We start from the raw sequence: 21,719 nt of genomic DNA, 5'->3' as shown, positions 1-21,719 counted from the left end.
TATTAATATTTTAAAAGGGTAAACCAGGGCAATAGGTGTTATCACAGACCTGTTATTTAGACAAAGACTGACATTGGATGGAGGAAGCAAGATGATCTAGGCTTGCTAATTAAAGGAGGGTAAGGAAGAATTTCACGACAGTCAACAAGGGCTTACGGGAAATGAGTCTTATGCTAAATAGATGTCAATTCTCGATGAGATTACCAGTGTTTTTGATAATCTCAATAGCATTCACTTAATAAATGCAAGTTCTCATAATGCATTATTCCACTTGCCAACAAATGATATTGTGATTAATAAGCAAGAGCAACACAAAAAATCAACACAAAATATTAAATGGATTAGAAATTGTTTTATAACATGCTTTAAAATATGAGCATTTGATCATCAATGAGTGGCTGAGCTTCTCCCAAGTCCTGACACAGCTAAGTTCCTGGCCCTATGCCACCTCTTTTATTAATGAGCTTGAGGATAAAGGCCCTGGGTCCCCTGCCATCTATCAGTAAAGATTCAAAGAGCACTAGAAATTACGGTCTCGCTTGCTCAGTAAGCTGAGCACAAGCAAGCATGCAATACCCACCCAGATGGCCCAAGAGCAAGGGGAGCATCTAGGCACCACGAACACAGACGTGTTTACATGACTAGTTTCATCCACAGGACGCGTTAATGCCTGGGAAAGCCACTCTGTGCTTCAGTGCATCATCAGTTGATCATAACGCCTGGTGAATCATCACAGTCTTAAGGACAAATGCAAGCCTCGTACGTACAAGTACAGGAATCTCAAATCAAGCCTAAATATTAAATAATGCTCCTGACGGGCACCGATGCAGTGCTCCTGGGCTACGATGCTCAGGCTCTTCAGCTTTTAACATTTTTTTTCCTCAAATTCCTACCCAACCAAAACCCACAATAGGGTAAGTTTTCTGGAGTCACAGAGCTTACTCCTCCCAAGCTGAGATAAAGGAGTGAATTGATCATAGCTTGTGTTCCTGATAGAGGAACAAGCTGGAAAGCTCTGTAACTAATAACGAAACAAAGAAGTGGCTGAAAGTAAGCCCTAGCATGCACTGAGGCCAAGAATAACACAGAGCCTTGTTCACAGTGCAGACAATTAACAACTTCCCTGATGTACAGATTTTCTTCCCCCAATCATTTCTAAAAAAAAATCAAGACTGAGTAGGCTCCCCCACTGAAGCAGAGGGAGATAAGCTGTAGCTCAAGTAGAGTTCAGACAAGGCAAGCAGTAATTCTGGGAAGTTGCCTGTATTACATCTAACCTACACCTTCAGCAATCAAGGAGTTCATTTGCACTGAAGAACTTACCTGACTTCACTTACCAGACACGTTATACACATCAAGTGTGTATACGTGATGTTATACACATCAGATGTCAACTAAAAGAAAACTGCTGTGAATTATGACTTTCCATATTTTCTCCAAGGTCCTTGAAAATATTTAGTTTCTCTGTAAGGACAGACAAATCAGGTCTCTATACTAATATAAAATGTGAACACAAGTTCATTAATCCAAAACACACTGTTTTCCGTCTAGTTTAACTAGCCTGTATCTATAATTAAGCATCATGAAGAACTCTTAAGCGAGAGCAGCCCCAGCACCCAGTTACCTGGCAGGGAAGGAACATGAATTCTCATCAGCATCTGTTCCCTTTCCCAGACCATCCACAATAATGCAACAAGCCAGGAAGTGAATATGTGCTACAACATTAATCACTGCAGCATCTGGTTTCATTGTGCAAACTACAGGCTCAGTCCTGCAAGGCAATAAGGAATGGGTGAGCCTATTCGCATGCATAGAGCAAAGCAGGTGTTTCCACACCAGAGAGCTTTATAGGCTCCCAACAAGCAGCGTTTTCTACATGATTGTCCTACTTGATCCATCTTCATTTCCACCGAAGACATGAGAACACAGGAGAGCAAATGCAGAGCTACGATAAGTGGCGTTGCTAGAGGTCTAAAGTAATATAACATAATCTAGAAATTGAGAAGAACTCGAGCAGGTCAGTGGGGAAGAAGAAAGAAGAGTGCTCCAAGCACATTCCAGCTGTGAGAATTGGTCAGACGCAAGGTGGAGTTGTTTAAATGCAGGAAATATTACTTTGGGCACCCAAAGGAATGTAAAATCTTTAATAGACTTCTGGGAAAAGGTATGTGGGCTACAAGGTTCCCTGTGGGGGAAACGAGATTCCTTCAGATTTCTTAATTCCCATAAAATCTGGTCTTTAGCTAAAAGCAGACAGCCATGGAAGATCACAGGAGGTCAGAGTCAGGGCTAACACATCACAGCTTTCAGGCCACGCTGCTATTCACAGCTGGAAGACCAGGGAAGATCATTCCTGGTACCACTTTCTGCCTTCCAGCCTGGGATGCGTTCACATAGCTGCATGCTTCTGAGAATTTGGCCTCAAGCTCTTGGGACAAAAGTCCCAACAAATTCAGCTGCAAGTTGAGGAAGAAGCAATCTCTGCTATGTCTATATTAATTCCAGTTAAAATCTGTTCTGCTCTAACATAAGCTCTAGGGTATTTAATATCATTATTCCCTTCCCAGCCAGGACCTCATGCAATCCTTCAGCCATTTTGGCAGACTGAAAACAGATGGGCTGTGTCACATTAAATGAAGCCTCCTCAACCTCACAAGCATTTTGTTCTCTTCTGCTGGCCCCACCAGCAGCAATAATACATGGTCCCATATGTAGCACAGACACCAGAAAACAGAGCACATAGCTTCCACCAGCAAGTATCAGCAACTGCCAACTGTGGGAGACAGCTGAAGCTGTAGAAGTCTGCCAAAGTAAAAAGTGATAAAAAACCCCAAGGTTAAGCTAACTTTTGTTTTAACACCTTAATGATCATTATGCCCATCCCTAGTTTTCTCCCTTGCTTCCTCCCCACAGGTCCAACCTTTAGCACAGCCCAGAAGGCAGCTGGGCCATCAGGTGGTGGTGGACTCTAAACGTCCTAAGAAAGTGACAGCCATGACAAGACTAGACCCTAAAGGGGTGACACTAAATGACTGCAGGGGCATTTTACTTCCAAATCAGGAACTAATTAAAGCTAAGTGATATTTGCAATTTCTGCACTTCCTCTACTGAGCCAGGCAGGTCTTCCCCCTGCTCCACTCCCAAATGATGGGACTTCTTGGAGAGATGTTGCTTTCCAGATTGCTACTGGAGGATGGCCAATGCACTCTTGGGGATGAGGGCAAAGCGGGCAAGTATTTTTAGTTATTTGGTGAAAAGTGGAAGCAGCAGGCATGAACTTGATCACCAGAGAGCACCCATATTTAAAAAAAAAAAAAGATTAAAAAGTGCTGTTTCCAGTGACATTAAAGACCATGGGTTCAAGCAAAGCTTATCCTGTTAAGCAACAGAAAATTCAAAGTGTAGTCCCCATAAAGTTGAAGCAAACCAAGATGATTCGGGAGGCAGTTTCTTGCATTTCCACTTGACTTCTCTGCACAAATCCCAGCTCCAATTTGCTATGCAACATTTAAATAAGATATCACGAACATGCACTGACCAGACTCCAGGGCTCTGCAGGCTTAAGGCAATACCTGTGCTTTACACTCGGCAGGCCAGCTGAGGTCACTCCCCACCAAGGCAGCTCAGATGTTTTCCTAATTGACTCCAGTTTTGACTTTGGCTCATTCTCTGGCATCAGATTCTTTCCTTCCCCTGATGCTTATGGGTAAAAATAATATGAAGCCAAAAGCCACCTGAAAGGACACAGTGCTCTTTCAAGACAACGCTCACAGATCAATGTGTCTTCAAGGCTTAGGAGAAAACCCTCAGCATCGCAATCCCAAGGATAGTCTCTTAAGTCTGTCACCTCTTACAAGGAATTAAAAAAAAAAATGGAGCAGAGATCTTAAAATAAAAATAACCCAACATGGATAATAGCTACATTTTTTAAATCTTCTCTTCTATATCAGGTTAAGCAGTACCTGACACATCCATAGCTATAAAACAGGTTTCTCCCCTCTTGACTGTGATTTATGTGGTTTCCTTTGTTTTACAGAACAAAGATTTTGAAGTCTGTTTCAGCTGGCATAAGTTATTTCCAGCAACTCTGCCATTAAAAATGTATTCTAAGCAAATTACTAAAGCCCCCAAGACAGTGATGCAAAAAAGCAATGCATTCTTAAACAGAGTTAGCTAAGGGCTGATCTAGGCTTCAAAATTAATTTCAGAAGCACTGACGGAGAAAAGCCAAACACAAAAAGCAGTGAAGGTCAGCGGAGCAAGGAAGACGAAGGGTCTTTCCTACAGAGGATCCTTCAGTAAAGCAATTGGGCACTTGATACAGGATGGCCAAAGGAGAAAAGGATGGAGGAACAGAGGAAGAAATGGTAGAGATGGAATGAAATCTGCAGAAGTGGCAGCCAGCACCAAAACAGCTCAGCTTGCTGGTGAAGCACGGAGCCTGAAGAAGAGCTTGTAACAGAATGAGAACACACCGCCAGGGCTGGGAGATGTGTATCTCAAGCTTAATTGCTTCAGCTTAGGCACAGGATGGGGCAACCACCAGAAGAGCACAGAACAAGGCCAAGGGGATGCAGAAAAATAAGACCGAATACCACATTAGACACAATCACACCACTAGCAAAGATCTTGTTAACCAGCTTCCAGAGCAACACGGATGTCTTGCTCTTATTCTTACCCCTAATATATTTGCAGAAGGATAAGAAATTAAGCATAACCAAATAATTCTGGTCGATCAGTAACAGCACTGGTAGGACTCTGCTTACAGACATCCTTCTATGCTCCCAACGGTGTGTTTGCTCTCTTATTTCATGCAATATTAGGTCAATTGAGTGACAAGCTTCAGCACTGAAACACCAATTTAAGTGCTTTCACAAGCCCACCAATTCTGCCAGGAAGGTTTGTGACATATAGAAGGTATCTGTGGCCATTTAATAACACGCTAAATCAGTAGTTGGTACTACAAATAGAGCATACAAGTTTTACACAAGTATCAGTAGCAGAGTATTTTTATAAATGTTGTTTGCTGCAAACTGTGAGGTTCAGTAGTTATCATAGATTAATGCCTCATTTAGATTAGCCAATGACTGTGCCAAGATTTATTTCAATTAATTAATTCAGTTCATTATACTAATGCCCAGATACCTAATTGCTTCTGTTGCCAGCCGGAAATCCTCAGAGTTTAAGTTACTGCTTAGCAAGGGTAAACTTCATTAGTCTTCTAAGCTCAGTTGTTTGCATAGCTGAAGTATTCTTCGCCACAGCAGAAGAGAGCAGCATTAGCTACTGCTGTCATGTAATTATTTAGATGAGATATAGTCTACCAAAAGCAGGCAGCAGGAGCTCCTGGAGGACAGCGAAGGAAAGAGGACCAACACTCACCTGCAAGGGACAGCTCTGCAGAAAGCTACACACAGGTGCAGATCACACATGAAGATCCCATCAACCCACCTCCAGTCTTAGCAGGACACAAAATATGTCTTTCCTATCTCACGTCATACAACCATTGGAGTATTTTTACATAAGTCTTTTCAATCCTTATTTCTCCTCTAGCTTTGTGTGGGCTTCCTTACCCCTGTACTGGCTTCTGATGCTGCTCAAAGCCTATCCTACACAACCAATCTGAAATACCCTGGTTTCAGGCTGCAGAGGACAGTCAGAAACCACCTGAGAAGTCCTGTCTTTCTTCATGCTAACTAGTGGAAAGGGTAAATTCAGATACAGGCCTCACCATATTAATCCCTTTTTGCAAGGTTCCTCATCACAAGTACAAGAAATTTGTTTGAAATAAAAAGTTTGGGGTTTTTTTAAGTACTGGTAAGAGATACAGTGCTGCTGCCCACATGTCAGTCAAGAAGAGTTGGGGCATTTACACAAGGCTCTATGCAGATAAGAAGAAATACAAGTCAAATACTCTTTTCCTTCTATTATCGCTCTTCCTCTATCACTGCATCAACTCTAACTTACCTAGCCCAAGAAGCGTAAGATTTTTTCAACCGCTTCTTAATTCAGCCTATCACATCTTCAATGCCTCAATTGTAAAGAAAAATAATATTAGGAAAACAAAAGAGAGGGAGACATCCCTCATCTTAAAAGACAACTTCACCAATGGCCTGCAGGTGAGCATCCCTTCCTGCATTGCTTCCTCAAAGGGCAATGGAGCATCTCAGTTTCACTGACAGACCACCCAAGGTTAAGCAGAATATTAGCAGGCACACATTGCTCATTAGAGTCATCTGCCATTAAAAGGGCAGTAATTCTTTGTGATGCTGAAAGACCCACACTTAGGAGCTGCTGGACCCTTCAGACACTAACTGTGCAGCACAGAAGAGCTTCATATCACAACAAAAGCACAGCTGCTTCACTAACCGAAGGAAAACAAGCATCACGGGTCACCCCTACACAGACAACTGCACCTGCAGAACTGGTTATGCAAAGCACCTCCCTAACCTGCTTTGGATTTAACTACCATTGCAACATTGAATAAATCAAAATCACTTACTACTAAGTGTAAATACTCAGATGCACACGGACATTTCTCTCTGTAGTATATAAACTACATTTTCAGTGACACTTGGCTTATTCAATCCCTTTGCCCTGGCTACATGCGTTACAATATTTAGCTTTTATAACTAATTCATTATACTAACTGCAATAACGCAGGATGTAACTACCTGAATAACCCAGGATGTCATTATAAACGTTTTTTTTTATTCACCTACACTTATTCTTAAGCTCAACTAACCACTGAATTTATGTATTGTGAAAGACAAAAGGAAATTTGCCATTTCTCATCCCTTGTTTATTTAAACATTATGTTAAGATGCGTGTTTGAGAGTCTGGTTAAAACTCCTACAGGTGTCAGTATGAAGTATTTTCTACACCAAACATATCAATTTTGTTCCTCTTGTCATTCAACAGCTGTATGCCAAGTAATAAAAGTAACAGCATAAGCCTGGATGTACCTTTATTTTACAGTTACAGACATTGTGGATTTATTTCATGGCTCATACAGGAAAGGAAGACTTAAATCTGTACAATTTTCTTTAGTGCTTCGCAAATTTATAAAAGACAAAGGAGACAGAGCAAGGAAAGAAAAAAATAAAAATCACAGCAAGCAAGTCTCTCCTGATTGATGAGGACTAGGGAGATCACAGACCACGCTAGACCAAAGAGGCTGCCATCTCCTTCATCTGATTTCCATTACTACTCTCAGCTGAGCAAGGTCAAACCTGGCCACAGTGCCCAGGGCCCTCCAAGGAATGACCAAGTACTCCAGGAGCCAAAAAAAACCATTCCCTGAAATCAACCCTGACCTAGCACTCCGCATACCCCTTAGCAACTCTTCGCTGCAGGAAGCGCCTTCCTCCTAATAAAAGGCAAAGCTAACAACTGACAATTTGGCTGTTAAAAGCAGGGGTGAGTCTGCTGCAGGAGGGAGATATTAACTCCATGTCTTTGGGAGACCTTTACGTAGGACATGACATCTTACCTGCTTTACAGTTATGCTGAGGATGTTCTAAGTGGAAAAAACCCTGCTCACTTCCCTGCCTGAAAAGGGGCGTTATCCTGGCCATGCCTGCAGAGACATCCAGGTCCTGCAGATGAAGAGGCACTCCCTAAGTGCAGATTAGCAAAATGCAGCATAAGACAATGCTGTGCTTGATCACTGTGTTCTTCCTATGCCTGAGCAACTCCTTTTAGCAGACAGAGAGGTTTGACAGCTCTAGGTACACCAGAACAATTACCATCACCATCTTCCTGTTACAGTAAGACACGAGCCTTCTAGCCACAACACAGGTGAGCAGAGAGCCAAAAATAAATCACCTAAATATTGGAATGGAAATAAGACAAGTTTTCAGCGAAGACTTAATTTTCAGACTCTAACTGAAGCCACAAGCTTGAGTGACACTGCCAGTGTCACACTGCATCCACATTTTGAGGGAAGATAAGGCAGTCCTTGATTTATTTCAAACATGGCACAGGCCCGGGGTTCAGCGAGGGTCACCTCAGGCAAGCACAAATACCCGCTTTCTCCTCACAGTTATGAGCTTCATTGCTTAGAGTAGGTGTGCTCAGACCCTGGCCCTTAAAAACCTCATGAGCCTTGTGCACAGCTACATACCCCAAAAAGAGGGACTGTCCCCCTCTGCTCCTCTGCTATGTTTTCTATGTGAAGCAGTCAGCAGAACACAAAGCACACCAGAGCAGCAACCCCTGGCCAAGCGTGCTGCCCCTAGCAGCCCTCCCAGAAGCTGAAAGCAGGACATTTTCACTTAGGTTGGCAAGTCAATAGATTTCTCTTTGCAGAACACCAGACCCATGTAGCATCACCGAGCAGGGGGAAGCCATGCAGCAAACGTCACCAAGGGCAAACAGCCCATGCTGAGGACAGCTACAGAGGAAAACTCTTCAGCCCTGAGCTTTTTCACATCTCTCTGGCTACTCACAGCAGCAAAGAAGCTCCACAGGGAGTCAGCAACAGCCATTCCTTCCATGCGGCAGAAGCAGGACAAGCAATAACGCTTTGCAGATCTTAAACCCATCTGCAGATACTGGCCACAGGACTAAAGCAGCACAAGATCACAGGCAAACAACAAAAAAATGTGTATTACCTCTGCCAAAGGAATCTGGCACTTGCTGTTCCTGCAGTCGCCCCTATAAAAGCCGCCACCACAAGCCTGCGCCTGGTCCTGGGGTGATGTCCCATCCCATGGTAACACCGCACAACAGCAGACAGCCCTGCTGCAATGGGAAGAAATCGAAGGCGAAACATCCTGTTGAACAAGAACACCACATTAGTGAAGCAACGAACGGTTGCCTGCTGTGGACACTCATGCTGACCCTCAGATATGTGCTTATGTTTTTTCTAAAATAAGAGAAGTTACAGAAAATAACTGTCAAAGATGTTCATTAGATGTTCTGAAATAGGCATGTAACCTGTCTAATAAATAGCAAATTATGAGTATTATGTATTGCGTACAGCTGGCTGACACACCTTGCTGTCACATCCCAACTATCTACTCAGCTGCTCTTACAGCATTTTCCAAATTCCTCGTCACCTCTTCCCCAGCATGCTTCATTAAGAGGGAAGATTTGCACACTCCCGCTCAAGTGCCAAGGCATGGAAGATACAGGTAGATCTTACAGCAAATAAGAGCCATTTGGCCAGAGTGAAAAATACAGCTGGATTTTAAAAGGCAAATTAAACCAGATAACAAGCAAACAGGATCACAGAACCAACCAACAGAAAACCCAACCCAGTAATTTTGAATTTCCCTAAGAAAACCCTACTGTTCTTAAGTAACTTCTTTTAGCTAGCCTGGAGCAAAAAGCATTTATATTCAACTTTAAGTATAAGGCAAGTTTCAAAGTGTCAAAACTCCTAAAATACAATCCATATACCATTTCACACACAATGGTACAGAGACAAATGGCAAACCAGAGCTACAAATCTAAACATTACAACAATGGAGAATATGAACCGCAAAACCATCACTTCATCACACACACCAGTTACAGGAGACAAAGCAATTTTTGCCAGCTCGCGAGATTGAAGGCAAAGGGTAAATGTTCGTTTGAAAAGAAAAGGTGCTGTATCTTTTAGTGGAAAAAAGGTTTTATTTCTCATGGTTACAAATTGAGTTTTCCAATCACGGGGTCAGCCTTAAAGGAAATTGGGAGCAGAATGATAAAAGAGAGAATTCCCAAGGCCAGAAAAACATTGGAAGTGGAGAGCAGGGAGCCCTGCCCTGATTTTTTTTTCCTTTTGCTCACCATTGTTGCTGTTCTATTCAAATATTCCCAGCCAGTGAATAACCACAGAACACAAAAATAAAGTCACATCTATCGCTGTTAGCTTTTGCAACACAAGATGCCACTGCATTTTCTTGCTAAACCATTAACTTCCAACAATGAGAATCTTGGGACCGTTTCGCGCAAACATATCTTACGTGTGCGGTGCATGATCCCAGTTCAGCTATAGAGAGTTTAATACATTACTGCCGTTTTCCATCGACTAAAGCAACAGGATTAAAGCTCAGGATTTCATAACATGAACTGGTGATGTGAACTTAGGGAGGGGAAGAGAGGAAGAGGGAGGGAAGACACATGAAATATTCAGCAGGTAATTTTGAGTGCCAGAGCCCGGTATCTTTTAAGGCAAGAGGTGGTGGAGATGCATCTGAAGACTTCACAGCACAATCAAGAAATACGTGGCGAGGGGAAGAAAAGCACAGATATTGAAAAGTCATTAGCAAATCCCTTACCGGTGATTTTTCGTATCAGATCTAAGGCTTTTTCATGGACCTGGGACAAGTGAGATGGGATGGAGGCAGCCGCAGGCTGGGACGGAGGTGGCAATACTGGTCCTTGACGGGTAGGGCAAAGTCATGGGGTGTCTATCCCTCACCACCCTGGTTTATAGGCAAACCCCCCCAAATTCTGCTGCTCACAGCTAGCGCAACTATCACCCATTTTATATTCATCTGTGCACATATTAAAAACCAAATTTGCAGTCAGCTTACCATTTTGTTTATTCCTTTAAAATTAAATAGGCTTAAAATTAAAGTTTTAATGGAATATAGCCAGCCAACAGCACCTATTCTCCAATCTTCTCCATCTCTGAACAACAGAAGATTTTGTTATGAAAAACAGCTCCTATTTCAAATTTAAAGTTAATTCCATCCTACACAAACCTGATATTCCCATTTCATCTCCAGGGATGAATTTCTGTTACACATCCAGAGAAAAATCTGCAAATGTTATATTCACTGAGAAGCTAATGTTGCCCTTACTTGCATTCCCCATCCTAATTACAGCTTTATATGCCTAAGATATAATGGATAAGGGAAGTGTTGCCAGCATCATTTAATCAGTCAAAATGAAAATCAATCCCCACAGTGCTTACTTTTCAGCTTGAAGAGATTTTTACAACATTTCAGATTGTTGGCTTTAGTACTGCATAAATGTTTTCTCTGACTGAGCCCTAAAAAACCACTAAATTATCCGCTTTGTCCAAGTAATCTCCATCCTTGATGGTGCTGGGATGTTCATCCAGACAGTGCTCACTTAGTAGCAATCACCTGAAAGAGCTGAAAGCAGGCGGTTGCCACAATAACCCTAAAATCAAGAGTAGGCTTATCTCAGGAAAGAGAAAAAAAAAAAAGGCTGAATTTTCCATGCTTTCCAGCTGCAACTTTACAATCTTTTTTTTTTATTTTAAATCAAAAACGCCATGATTTATGGTACGTTTTGTTAAAAGCTTCAGGCATTTAAGTCAAGATCATTCAAGAAAGCTGGTGTTTACTTTTTGAAAGATTAAAAGTAAGCACCTTGCCCTAACTGCAGCAATGAAAAGCTTAACATCACCATCTGCAGTAGGTAAGGAATAAAACCAAGATAAAGTATAAAACTCCAAAGAACTGGTGTGATCACAGCTTACAATAAGAAGCAACCTCAATTCTTGCATGATTTAATGCAATATAGATTTTTCTTTTACAAGATACAACAAAGTAGCTCAGAAAAAAAACTCAACTCCAAAATACTGAAAATAAGGATCAAACATAAAAAGTTACCATGATGTTCTAGCAACACTGCTTCAAGGAATCTGTAGATCGTATTTTTGTTTCTAAGAGACAAGCCAGTCTCAGCTCAAGTTCTTGCTCAGATCAGCTCTACAGTTACTTTCAGAAGTTGAATTAATACCCTTGGACAAAAGAAAGACTTTTTTTTTCTCCCAGAAAAGCATGACATATCTGCTTTTATTTGTGCCACAGACATAGGTATTACTTTTCTTAAGCAGAAAAGTCAACTGGCAGACTTGAAGATTTAAAAACAAAGTTTTGTTTACTGTCTGCTACACCAAAACCCATTCCATGGAGCCCAAACTTTCATAAAAAAACCTAAAAAAAACCCAACAAAAAAAATCCACCTCACCCCAGTCCCCTTGCCAAAAGAGATCTGACAACCCATCCTGGCACCTGGGTGTCTCTGTCCACGTAGGCACCACGTTTTTGTGCCCCAGCTCTGTGGTTTAAGCTGCTGCAGCAGCTCTCACCCGCCATCAGGTAAGCGCTCAGGGCCCTGCTCTATGGGTACACGTCACCGGCAAGTGGGAACAGCATAAAGCCTCGTATATTTCTAATTTAACATTAAGCATTTTAGTGTCTTCAACATCCAGGAAACCCACAAACTCTGTAGGAAAGTAGTACTTCCGATCCGAGGCAAACAGGCATCATTCAAACCAAGAACATCCAGATCACTTTAAAAGAAGAAATGCAGAATTATTTCAACAGCTATAAATGTCCGTGCTTGACGCAGACATTTTGTTTCCCCAAACAACCACCTTCTGTCCAGTAACCCTTTTTTGCAGGAGATTTCATACAGGTTCTCTGCTTTTCCCCTGCCACGTCCAAAGCATCAGCAGTCCAGCCGTTGATTTTTCAGTGAACATAAGAATTGACAGATCCCATCTCTCTTGCATCCTTTTTCAGATACCAAAAGAAAAAGAACAAAAAGACTTGCTCCCATTTTCCCAGCGCCCAATTAGCTGATGGTTTCAAGAGACAAAGCACTAAGCAACTCAACCCAGGCAAAAGGGAATTCTTTGCACTTGGGTACCCCCCAGCACTGAACTTTTTGTAGTCCTGTTTGGCAATCCAGAACTGCCTCAGTTTTTAAGATGAAACCCACTTAAAGCAGCTTTTTGATGTCGAAGCTGGCCTCGGTGGCACAAGCACACAAGAGGCAGAACAGTAACTGAATAAGCTGATGGGTGTTTAAATTTTAATCAGAGAAGGGTTCACAGGAACATCTTATTTGAAGAATTTTACTAGGACATAGTAAGCTCACGCATTAGTGCAGAATGTCGATTGTAAATTTAAATGAAAAATTTTATTATGTAGTCAGACCTTCTAAAAAAAAGATCTGAATTTAAGAGGCATTGCTTAGGCATAAAGAATTCTGCAAGGACTGGCTGAAATGGAGTCAGTAAGAACTGAAAGAGCTTTCTGGAGCCGTACATTTATTAAAAGGCAAAGTTTGACGTTGCCAGGGCGCACCAAGACATCCTGACCCAGCAGCCGGTGTAGGAAAATTGCTCACCTCTCTCCACCTCAGCCCCTGACTGTCAGTCACACCTCAGTGAAGCCAGCGACATCAATTCCAGAAAGCGTGGGGTGCCCTGAAGCAGAGAGCCAGCCGCAAGAGTGCGGGTCTCAGCTCCCAGCTCTCCTGTCTCTGTCTTCTCAAGCGGGTTATTGGGAAAAGAGGAAGGAAAAAACTGCAATGGGGAAAAAAGCACAACAAATAAATTCAATGGGAAGGAAAAGTCAAGACACAAGGGGAAGAGGAAAACCGTCAGGAGAGAAGTTTCACTCTCAACACTAATATACAGATACTTAAAAATAACCTGAGATACATAAACTGGAGGGAAAACAACCTCTTAGCATCAAACCTGCCTCCACCAAAATTAAGTTGTTAATTTTGACTTCTCCCCCCCAAAGTTCTCCATACTTTCCATTTACAAACTGGTACCAGTAAGAGAGATTTGTACAGGGGTAATTCCTACAAAGAGTGCCTGCGGGTGGATTGCAGCTACCGAGGTCTCTGGATCCATTCCTTCCCCCATCCCCAAGAGCCTGAACCGCTCCTGCTCTTTTCCCCTCCCGTAACTCCAAACTTTCACCTTACCCGGTGCCATTTTCAGATAAAGGATTATTCACATTACCGAAGTTATTAGCTTACTAAGACGCATAAATCAGTTTTGAGAATGAAAATGGAATCTAGCAGCAAAAGTAATTTCTTCTCAGGTATGAGGTTAGGGCAATGTTTGATCACATTAATTTCACTAGAGAGGGAAACCACATTTGTTTCGGAGTACAATTCAAATTGATGGAGAGTCTACAAAGCATCAATCGATAACAGGCTGCCAGGTCTTTAGCAGAAACCTAAGCCATAGCCTGGCAATTTCTTTTTAACTGTCACTGCAGTAAGGATTCACCTCTTCCTAAAATCCTCAGCCCTGAAAATGCACGCTTCCCAACTCTGCAGCTCTGTAACTACACAAAACCATCGCCTGTCCTACCCCTGGGGCTGATCTGTGCTGTCCCCCACGGAGTCAGGATTTCACATTAACCTTTGCTCTGCTCTGAAAGCAGCTGCTATTAAAGCCACACTGCTGTACTTCGTAACATGTTTAAAAATTCAGTCTAATATTGCAGTACCGACACGTTTTGGTGTTCTGCAATCACCTTGCCATTAACGTGGCTTATTTAGTGTAACGATTTACTGGGATGATATCCATTAAGACTCCATTATTTATGCCATCCTCATCTCAAGTTGCTTTATTCAGCCAAATTGATCTTTTAGCATCGTAAGACACAAAGTAAAAATAAACCAGCAAAACCATGGCTAGCTGTAATCGAACTTGTTAAACTACCACTTTTACACACAGGTGGTCTTCTCCTCAATTTAATGCATACATCCTCACTATTAGCTATGTTCAAATTAAAGAAAATGTAGGTTTTCTCTGTAACTATCAGTTACTTTAATTCCTCCCCTATTTTTAAGCACCACATAACCACACCTGGGCTCTCCCTGCGTGAAAAAAAATAGTCTGCTAGGCACTGCAGATCATCCTGAGATAGCAAGTACTGGACAGAAGAATTACCCATCTCTCCTCGGGCTGTACAAATCACCCATGCCGATTTATTTCTACCGAGTCTGCTGCCACAGGAGCTTCACCTCAGACTCCAGCAAACTGGCCAGAGAAGAGCCACAAAGCCCAAACACTGCTGCACAGAGCCTAGATTAAAACCCACAAGACTGAAAATAATTTTACTGATCTTTAGTGCTAAGTAGAGAAGATGCGTTGTGAAGACACACACAAGACTTTTGTTTTAGCTTTAATAAAGCATTATTAGTAATTGCAAACAGATTATTTATAAGGGTGTAGGTCAGTAGCTAGCTTGGTCTATGTCTTCCCTTGAAAGGGAGACAGGAGTGTTTACTCAACAGGAAAAGATGTTTGCCCACACACCTTCAAACGTTTAGTGTCTGTTTAGGATACTTTGGGGCCAACTAAAATGGCAGAAGCAGCATGGCCTGGCAAGCTCAACAGAACCCCAAGTCTAACCTGCTAGTTGAGTTGCTAGAGGATTTGTGAGTGGATGCAGAGACCACAAACTGCAGCTTTTGAGAAACAAATGAAAAATGAGAGTACTCAAACAAAATAAACCAGTTACATCTGTTGCAGCACCACTGAAAATAGCACCTTCAGCAAGGATAACATATTTGCTTGCTACTTCAGACAGTCAATCTCCAGCAATGCACAGTAGGGTTTTAGGGGTAAGCTGTGATCTTCCACAGAAATGAATGCTAAAGGCTGTTTTTTTCCTGGTTAAAGTTTTCCCTTCCCCATTCCTCCCCCCCAAAATGCAGCCTGCTCCTTGGGCTTTTCCACCTAGAAAATTTTTCAGTAAACCCCAGCACTGACAAACTCCCTAGAAACATCTCCACAGAAGCCAGTCAGTAACCAGTGGAACTGTAAAAACAAAAACCAAACAAAACAACTTATCTCACCGCTTATTAAGGATAACGAGCCTGTTTCATGAGCTACTTCTACCTTAATCAGTCCAATGTGAAGTTTTCTTCTTCCAACCACTATTACCAAACAATCACGCTGTCTCTGCAAACCAGCCTCAAGAGCAGGCATACCAGAGAAGAGGCATTTTCGCAGGAGGAAAAAAATGACACCAATTTGAGGAGCAAAGGTTTGCCGGAGAACTGTTGGCAGAGGGGTAGAAGCCATAATACTTCTGCCTTTTTCTGTAGAAACTTGAATACAGCAGGAATACAGCTGCTTAACGGCCTGAGTGATTTAACTTGCCTTGCACAACCTGTATCCGTGGGATGTGATTCTCCTGAGAATTCCTAAATTTCACACTAAGTGGAAAGACCCTTCTTGAAGCTCCTGACCTTTCTCCAGCCAACAGCCACCCACCTGAGTGTACCTTACAGGAACAAACAAAGTAGATTTAAGAGGTGCTTATGGCTTACTTGGCTCCAAGAAAGCTGGTGTACATTCTTAATAAACATGTGTTTCACAAGAAAACAACGCTAGAAGAGAAAAATATAAGTAGTCCGAGGAGAAAGCAAAAGCCTCACTAGGCTGTGAAGGTGACAGTTCAACAGGCTTGAGTTACCTGCAGATACACATCCAGCTCCAGAAAGAGACAAGTTTCTTTTTGGAGGTAGACAGAGGAGAATCATCTCAGAATTGAACATGGTGAAATCTGTTCCTCTTCTCCTCTTCTCCTCTCCAACAAGGAGGAAAAAGATTTGCGAACCCACTGAGAACCTGAATTTGAATAACACCGTACAGCAATTTCCCCCTTTCCCATTCTGTCTTTTGAACAGAAACATCACCCGCCACCGCCACTTGCTTCTTTAGAACATGCCTCTCCTGCCCAAAGAGCCGCACTTTGACAGCACATATCCAAAGAAATTTTAAATAAAAATCTTACTGAAACAAACAAAAAAGTTACAGCATCTGTGTTTCATTTACCAGATGGTGATTTCTTGGGAGTTCAAGAGAAGACCGCTGGTTCCCCCCAAAAAAGGAAATGCAAGTCTGAACCACTGCAGCTGCTTTTCCAGCAATACATCATTGGATTAAGTTGAACTACAGAGAGAAAAAAGGATACAGATAAGTCTGGACAGTGCCTTGTGGTTTTAGAACATGACCTGAGGAGCTCGCTTTCAGCATGAACAAGCTGGCAACAAATACTTGGCTCCATCCAAGGTGTCCAGGCAGACAGCACGCCTGTGCTCGCCTGCTGATCTGGAGCAAACAACCCACCGAGCAGAGGGCCAGACGAGTCACTGTGCCTGACCACTACCACCCACCACCTCCCTCCCTGTAGCCATGAAACCAAAACACAAACTATCCATCAGCAGATAAGAGTTTTACTTTGCAGCCCATCAAAATTTCAGCCAACGGGAAAAAAGGGGGATTATTTTAATGGGAATAGCAACCGATAGTTAGAGGCTGTAAGAAGAGGTGTAGAGAGACACCTCCATATACCAGTGCTATTAGGGTTTAAATTAACAAAGGCTGAGGCAAACTCTGGGCAACTCCACTATACAGTGAGCATACACCTGGTGCACACACCAGGCAGCTGCACACACAGCACGTAATACACTGGCAATCCTGTACTCTTTAACGTCGACTGGCATAAGGCAGGCGTCAATTCTTGCAGATCTTCCTTGTGTTTGTATCACAACTAAGATTTTCAGCAAAAAAAATACAACTACTCTTCTAGCTTCTGAAGCAAAAATGCCAGAGATGGAAATTTTGCATCAAACTAATGAAAACACAGATGTTAAAGTGGTGGTACATAACACAACTAGTCTACACAGATACTAGGTCTCATTTCCATGTTGCCACAGACTGGCTTTGTCTGCATCGCGGATCGACGCACCACGAAATTATCAAGCTGCACGGATTCACAGGTCTCATGTTTCACGCACAGGTCAGCTGCAGCGTTGCTCATCTCAAATCATGATCATCTTTCTTGCTGTCTGCATGAGGATCTTGGGTTTCATTTCGAAGAGCTGTGAACTCTAACGGTAACAGAAAAACCCAATAATCTGAGATTCAGGGACCCTCGAGACTTAAAAGAAACCCCCACAGCAGAGAAGCCAACTGTTTTCTATTTCTAAAAAAAAAATCTGAAATCCATTACTTTAAGCCACTGACTGGTTTTGTGGCAGGTAGAGGAAGGGTGACAAGCCATCACAGGCTGCAGGGACAGAAAGGAAACCCTGTAATGAATCAAAGGCTGTTGATGCAAAGCGTTTAAGGCCACACACATTCATGGCTATTATAAACCAGCACGAGTAGCTGACCTGCCTCTGGCTGTGTATTCCCACACACCTGGCTATTCAGAATTCCCAGTTACAAGGATCAGCGCTTTGGTCCACTTTACCTTCTCCTGCCTCATAACAACAGTAGTGCCACCCCAGACAAGAGGATCTCTTCACACAGCAGTACCTGCAGCTCCAAGCGATGGTGGGACCACAATTAAAAGCTGCTCTCCACACAGGTTAAATCCAGAACGCGTGAAAGAAAACTCCATGACAGGTTTCTTGGGGGAAAAAATAGTCACTGCACTCACAGACAAGGTAGCAGGCAAAGGTAACCCAGAATTTACTAGCCAACGACTTTGCAGATAACACTCCAGAAGCCGCAGTAAAAGAACGTGTGATCTGAACAGTCAAGCGGTCTATTTTTTCTGCTTTACAGTATCTTAAACATTTCACTAAGGGGCAAGCCTGCCAAAGACTCTTGGATGGTACATGCTTAGGCAGACAAAGTGCATTTTGACTCAGGTATGAGTCCTTGCATTTCTTATGAAAAGTGTCAAACACATCACCCTAAAAAGATACAGCCATCCTCCTCATCAAGAGGCAGCCATGCTATCTGCAACACACCCTTCTTAAAACTATTCTGTTTGAAAAAAACAAGTAATAATATTCTTGTCAATGGCATACAACACTGGCTACCATACTCAAAGACCCCAGGTAACTGTTTCCTACTGAACTATCCCAAACTGCATCATTCCGCCTAAAATCACATCTACACCAAGGCACGTTTTCACTAACACCCCTGCAAGATCCCAGCAGGAACGGGCAGCATCGGGAGAATTAACAAGTATGGTTTTTCTCTTGTTGTACACAAGCATCCTCAGCCCTACTGCCCTGCGCTGTGTTAAAATACCGTGCACCAGCAAGGCCACTGGAAACCTGGGAAGAATAAAACAAGTAATTCTATATCCCACCTGAGTCCATTTCAAAGAATGTTACTGCAGCATATGGAGGAGCACGCAGCAATATGGTTTTATAATAAACCTAATGTGACTGACAGAACTGTTACTTTGCTCAAGAAATGCTAACCCAGTTGTTTCCACATTCTAGATCTAAGCACAGCTGATGGCTCCCACAAATATCACCTGAAAAATGTAACACTTACGGGATACAGCTTCGAAGCCCTTCTGAGACTTCAAATGATTTACAAGTCTTGTGGTTTGTCCTGTTAAACTGCCCGAGGACAATGGTACAATCTCTCCTCTGACAACACCACCTCAAGCTTACCTTCAACCTGCCCTCTCAGCCAAGAGGCACAAGAGGAACCTATACAGAGGAGTTACTAACAAGGCACGGCAAGCTCCAGAGAGCCCCCAGTAAACAGACATTAATGATGTAAGCGAGACACATCATTCTTTTTCCTCCAGAACAGGAAATCTCAACTCAGTTCAGGAAGCATATTGAATATTGCAAAAGTTTTTGCAGAAAATGGATCATTTGGAGAACAAGCCATTTCCACAAATAAACAAAGAACAGGGGTTACATGAGCTTAAGATATACTGTTGAGCACGGACATTATATTCCTTCTAACATACCAGTAAATACCAGAAAGTTTAAGAGTATGGTTATACACCACAGGACCTTCCATGCCCTCTTCTGGCAGCAGCTACATTGGCTAAAGAAGCTGCTGCCCGAAACTGGTAGCCACCACAACCCCCTCCAGAGTCCCAGATAAGCAGGCAGTGACGACAGTAGAACACATTTCCCTCGCACCCTTGGGCTGGTGAGAAATGCTTTGTTGCTCCAGAAGGACAAGTACACACAGTTTAAGCGTCTTTAGTAAATTTTGGTTGGGTTTGGTTCTTTTTAAAATACCTCCCTATGCTCAAATACATTTTTACCGAGCGCATAGGGAGTGATGGGGTTTAGGTTTTTTTTTATATTTTACAAAAAGTGGCACAACTAAGAACGCCTTGATGAGAAGCTCCAGGCAGCAGCCTTCTTCCACAGCTCACTCCCATGCCTGCTTCACTCCTCCTTCACATAGTGCTGCCTGAGCCTTCCAACAGAAAAGTCACCACAACTTTTCACACCGCAAAAAGGCAACCTATTTTCCTACAGCTTTAGGAAAAATCTTGGGTGAACACTTCAGGACAAGAATAATTCCAAACAGGGCAGATTTAAGGGTAAATATGAGCCAGATGATTAGTTCTGCAGAATTAAAAGTACCCGAGAGCAGGGCCACAGCCTGCTGTGAGTTGCACACCCTAGCAGGCAGCAACACCATCCTTACCTGTAGCGCAAGCGTATTTGCTCCCAGATTGTGGGTCAGGCAGTCACAAAGAACGCTAGGAATTATTTCTCAGCAATTGCAGGGCTGTGCTCTAAAAAAAAGAAAGAAACATAATAAAGATTATAACTCTCTGCTGCCAGCAACGTGCTGCACAAGGTCTCCCTTCTGGCAGTTGTGGCCTGTGTATTGGTGCTCACACGTATCGACCTCAGTACTCGCATCTCAGGCCGCCCGCCAAATGATGAGGGAAAAAATGGTCACGCAGCTGGTAAAAAAAAAAAGCAACACAAAAACCGAAACAAACAGGCAGGCCTTTACTTTAACTCAAGTCTGAACTGGCACTTAAGTTTCTAGAAGAAGCAGCTGCAAAACAAAGTCCTGCCTTGCTTGACCTGCCCACCCCACTAAACAGCCTCAGACTTCGCGCCTTTCCCAAGCGGCTCATTAAACTGAAGGGAAATACTGTACATGTAAATCATGTCATGATAAAGATCAGGCCTTTCTATGCTCTCAGCATTTTATCAACCTAAATTCCCCCTAAAGATTTTCCCAAAGGCAAACTGCACATCAAATACAGTTTGGCCGTTCAGTGAAGTTAAGGCTGTTTAACAAACCACTGCTAACGGAAATTGCATTGACCTTAGCTACACCATAGAGCAATAATTCACCCAGCCCTGGCCATGCCGCAAGCAATCCCCTACAGCCACAACAGCAAACCAGAACCGGGGAGCAGAGACCCAACTCCTCGCGCTGGGCGGGAGCTCCCCAAAACACTCCTTGCGGGCCCCCCTTGGCCCAGGCACGCCGAGGGGGATCCTTCCTTCTCCTGCAGTTTACCCCAACAGGACCACCTGAACGCTGTAGCGGAGGCACAGACCCGAAGGCTTATTTCAGAGGGAAGAAATTATAGTGCTCCTGCAGGAGCCTCGGGGATGGAGAAGCCATAACATGGCACCCTGAGCCCTGTGTGACCCGGAAAGCCTGGGTTCTCTAGGCAACAGCTCCCCCTCAGCCCCCCGGCCTGGGCCACCCCCTCAGCCCCCCGGGCCCTCTCAGCCTGGGCTCCCCCACTCAGCCCCCGAGCCCGGGCTCCCCTCCCAGCCCCTGGGCCCCCTCAGCCCCCGGGCCCGGGATCCTCCCTCAGCCCGTTTCGCGGCGACCACCCGCCCAGGTACCCACAGCCCACTCCCGCCGGGGCGCGGGTAGGGAAGGGAAGGGACGGGAAGGGACAGGACGCTCACCCGGGCCCCGCCGTCCCGCCGGAGCGCACGCAGGCCCCGCCCCCCAGGGCCGCGCTTCCGCGGGCGGGGCACGCTGGGAGGGGCGGGGCGGGGCCTGCGCAGAATGGGCGGTGTTTGTGTGGAGGGGCGTGGCCTGAGTCCGGCGGGGCGGGGCTGACCGTGGTGGCCGAGAGCCGTGTAGGGAACGTGGGGCGTTTATACGTGTCCTGGAGGGCCCGTGTGTAGGGTCTCAGGGTCCTATATACAGGTCCTGAAAGCCCTGTGTGTAGGGTCTTGGGGACCTTATGCACATGTCCTGAAGTGAGTGCATATACTGT

At 43.7% G+C, this 21,719-nt stretch overlaps 1 protein-coding gene across 5 annotated transcripts in view; it reads right to left on the bottom strand.

The window, feature by feature from the left end:
• The window catches only part of MICU1 (mitochondrial calcium uptake 1), a 110,790-nt gene extending 89,300 nt beyond the window's left edge, over positions 1-21,490 (bottom strand). For 2 of the 5 annotated variants that reach the window (XM_075109378.1, XM_075109381.1), the window contains exons 1-4: positions 21,403-21,490; positions 20,162-20,252; positions 16,568-16,684; positions 8,616-8,777 (exon numbers count right to left, since the gene is read on the bottom strand). In XM_075109378.1, the coding sequence (XP_074965479.1) occupies positions 8,616-8,776 (161 nt within the window). In that variant the 5' untranslated portion in view covers position 8,777; positions 16,568-16,684; positions 20,162-20,252; positions 21,403-21,490. Of the gene's footprint in view, positions 1-8,615; positions 8,778-16,567; positions 16,685-20,161; positions 20,253-21,402 lie in introns of those variants that run through there. The other 3 variants (XM_075109377.1, XM_075109380.1, XM_075109382.1) reach the window with 2 other exon arrangements.
• Positions 21,491-21,719: the final 229 nt, after the last annotated feature.

The sequence above is a fragment of the Phalacrocorax aristotelis genome, chromosome 14 (genome assembly GCF_949628215.1).
Source record: "Phalacrocorax aristotelis chromosome 14, bGulAri2.1, whole genome shotgun sequence".
Lineage (NCBI taxonomy): Eukaryota > Metazoa > Chordata > Aves > Suliformes > Phalacrocoracidae > Phalacrocorax > Phalacrocorax aristotelis.
This window is presented reverse-complemented; position numbering and strand designations above follow the sequence as displayed.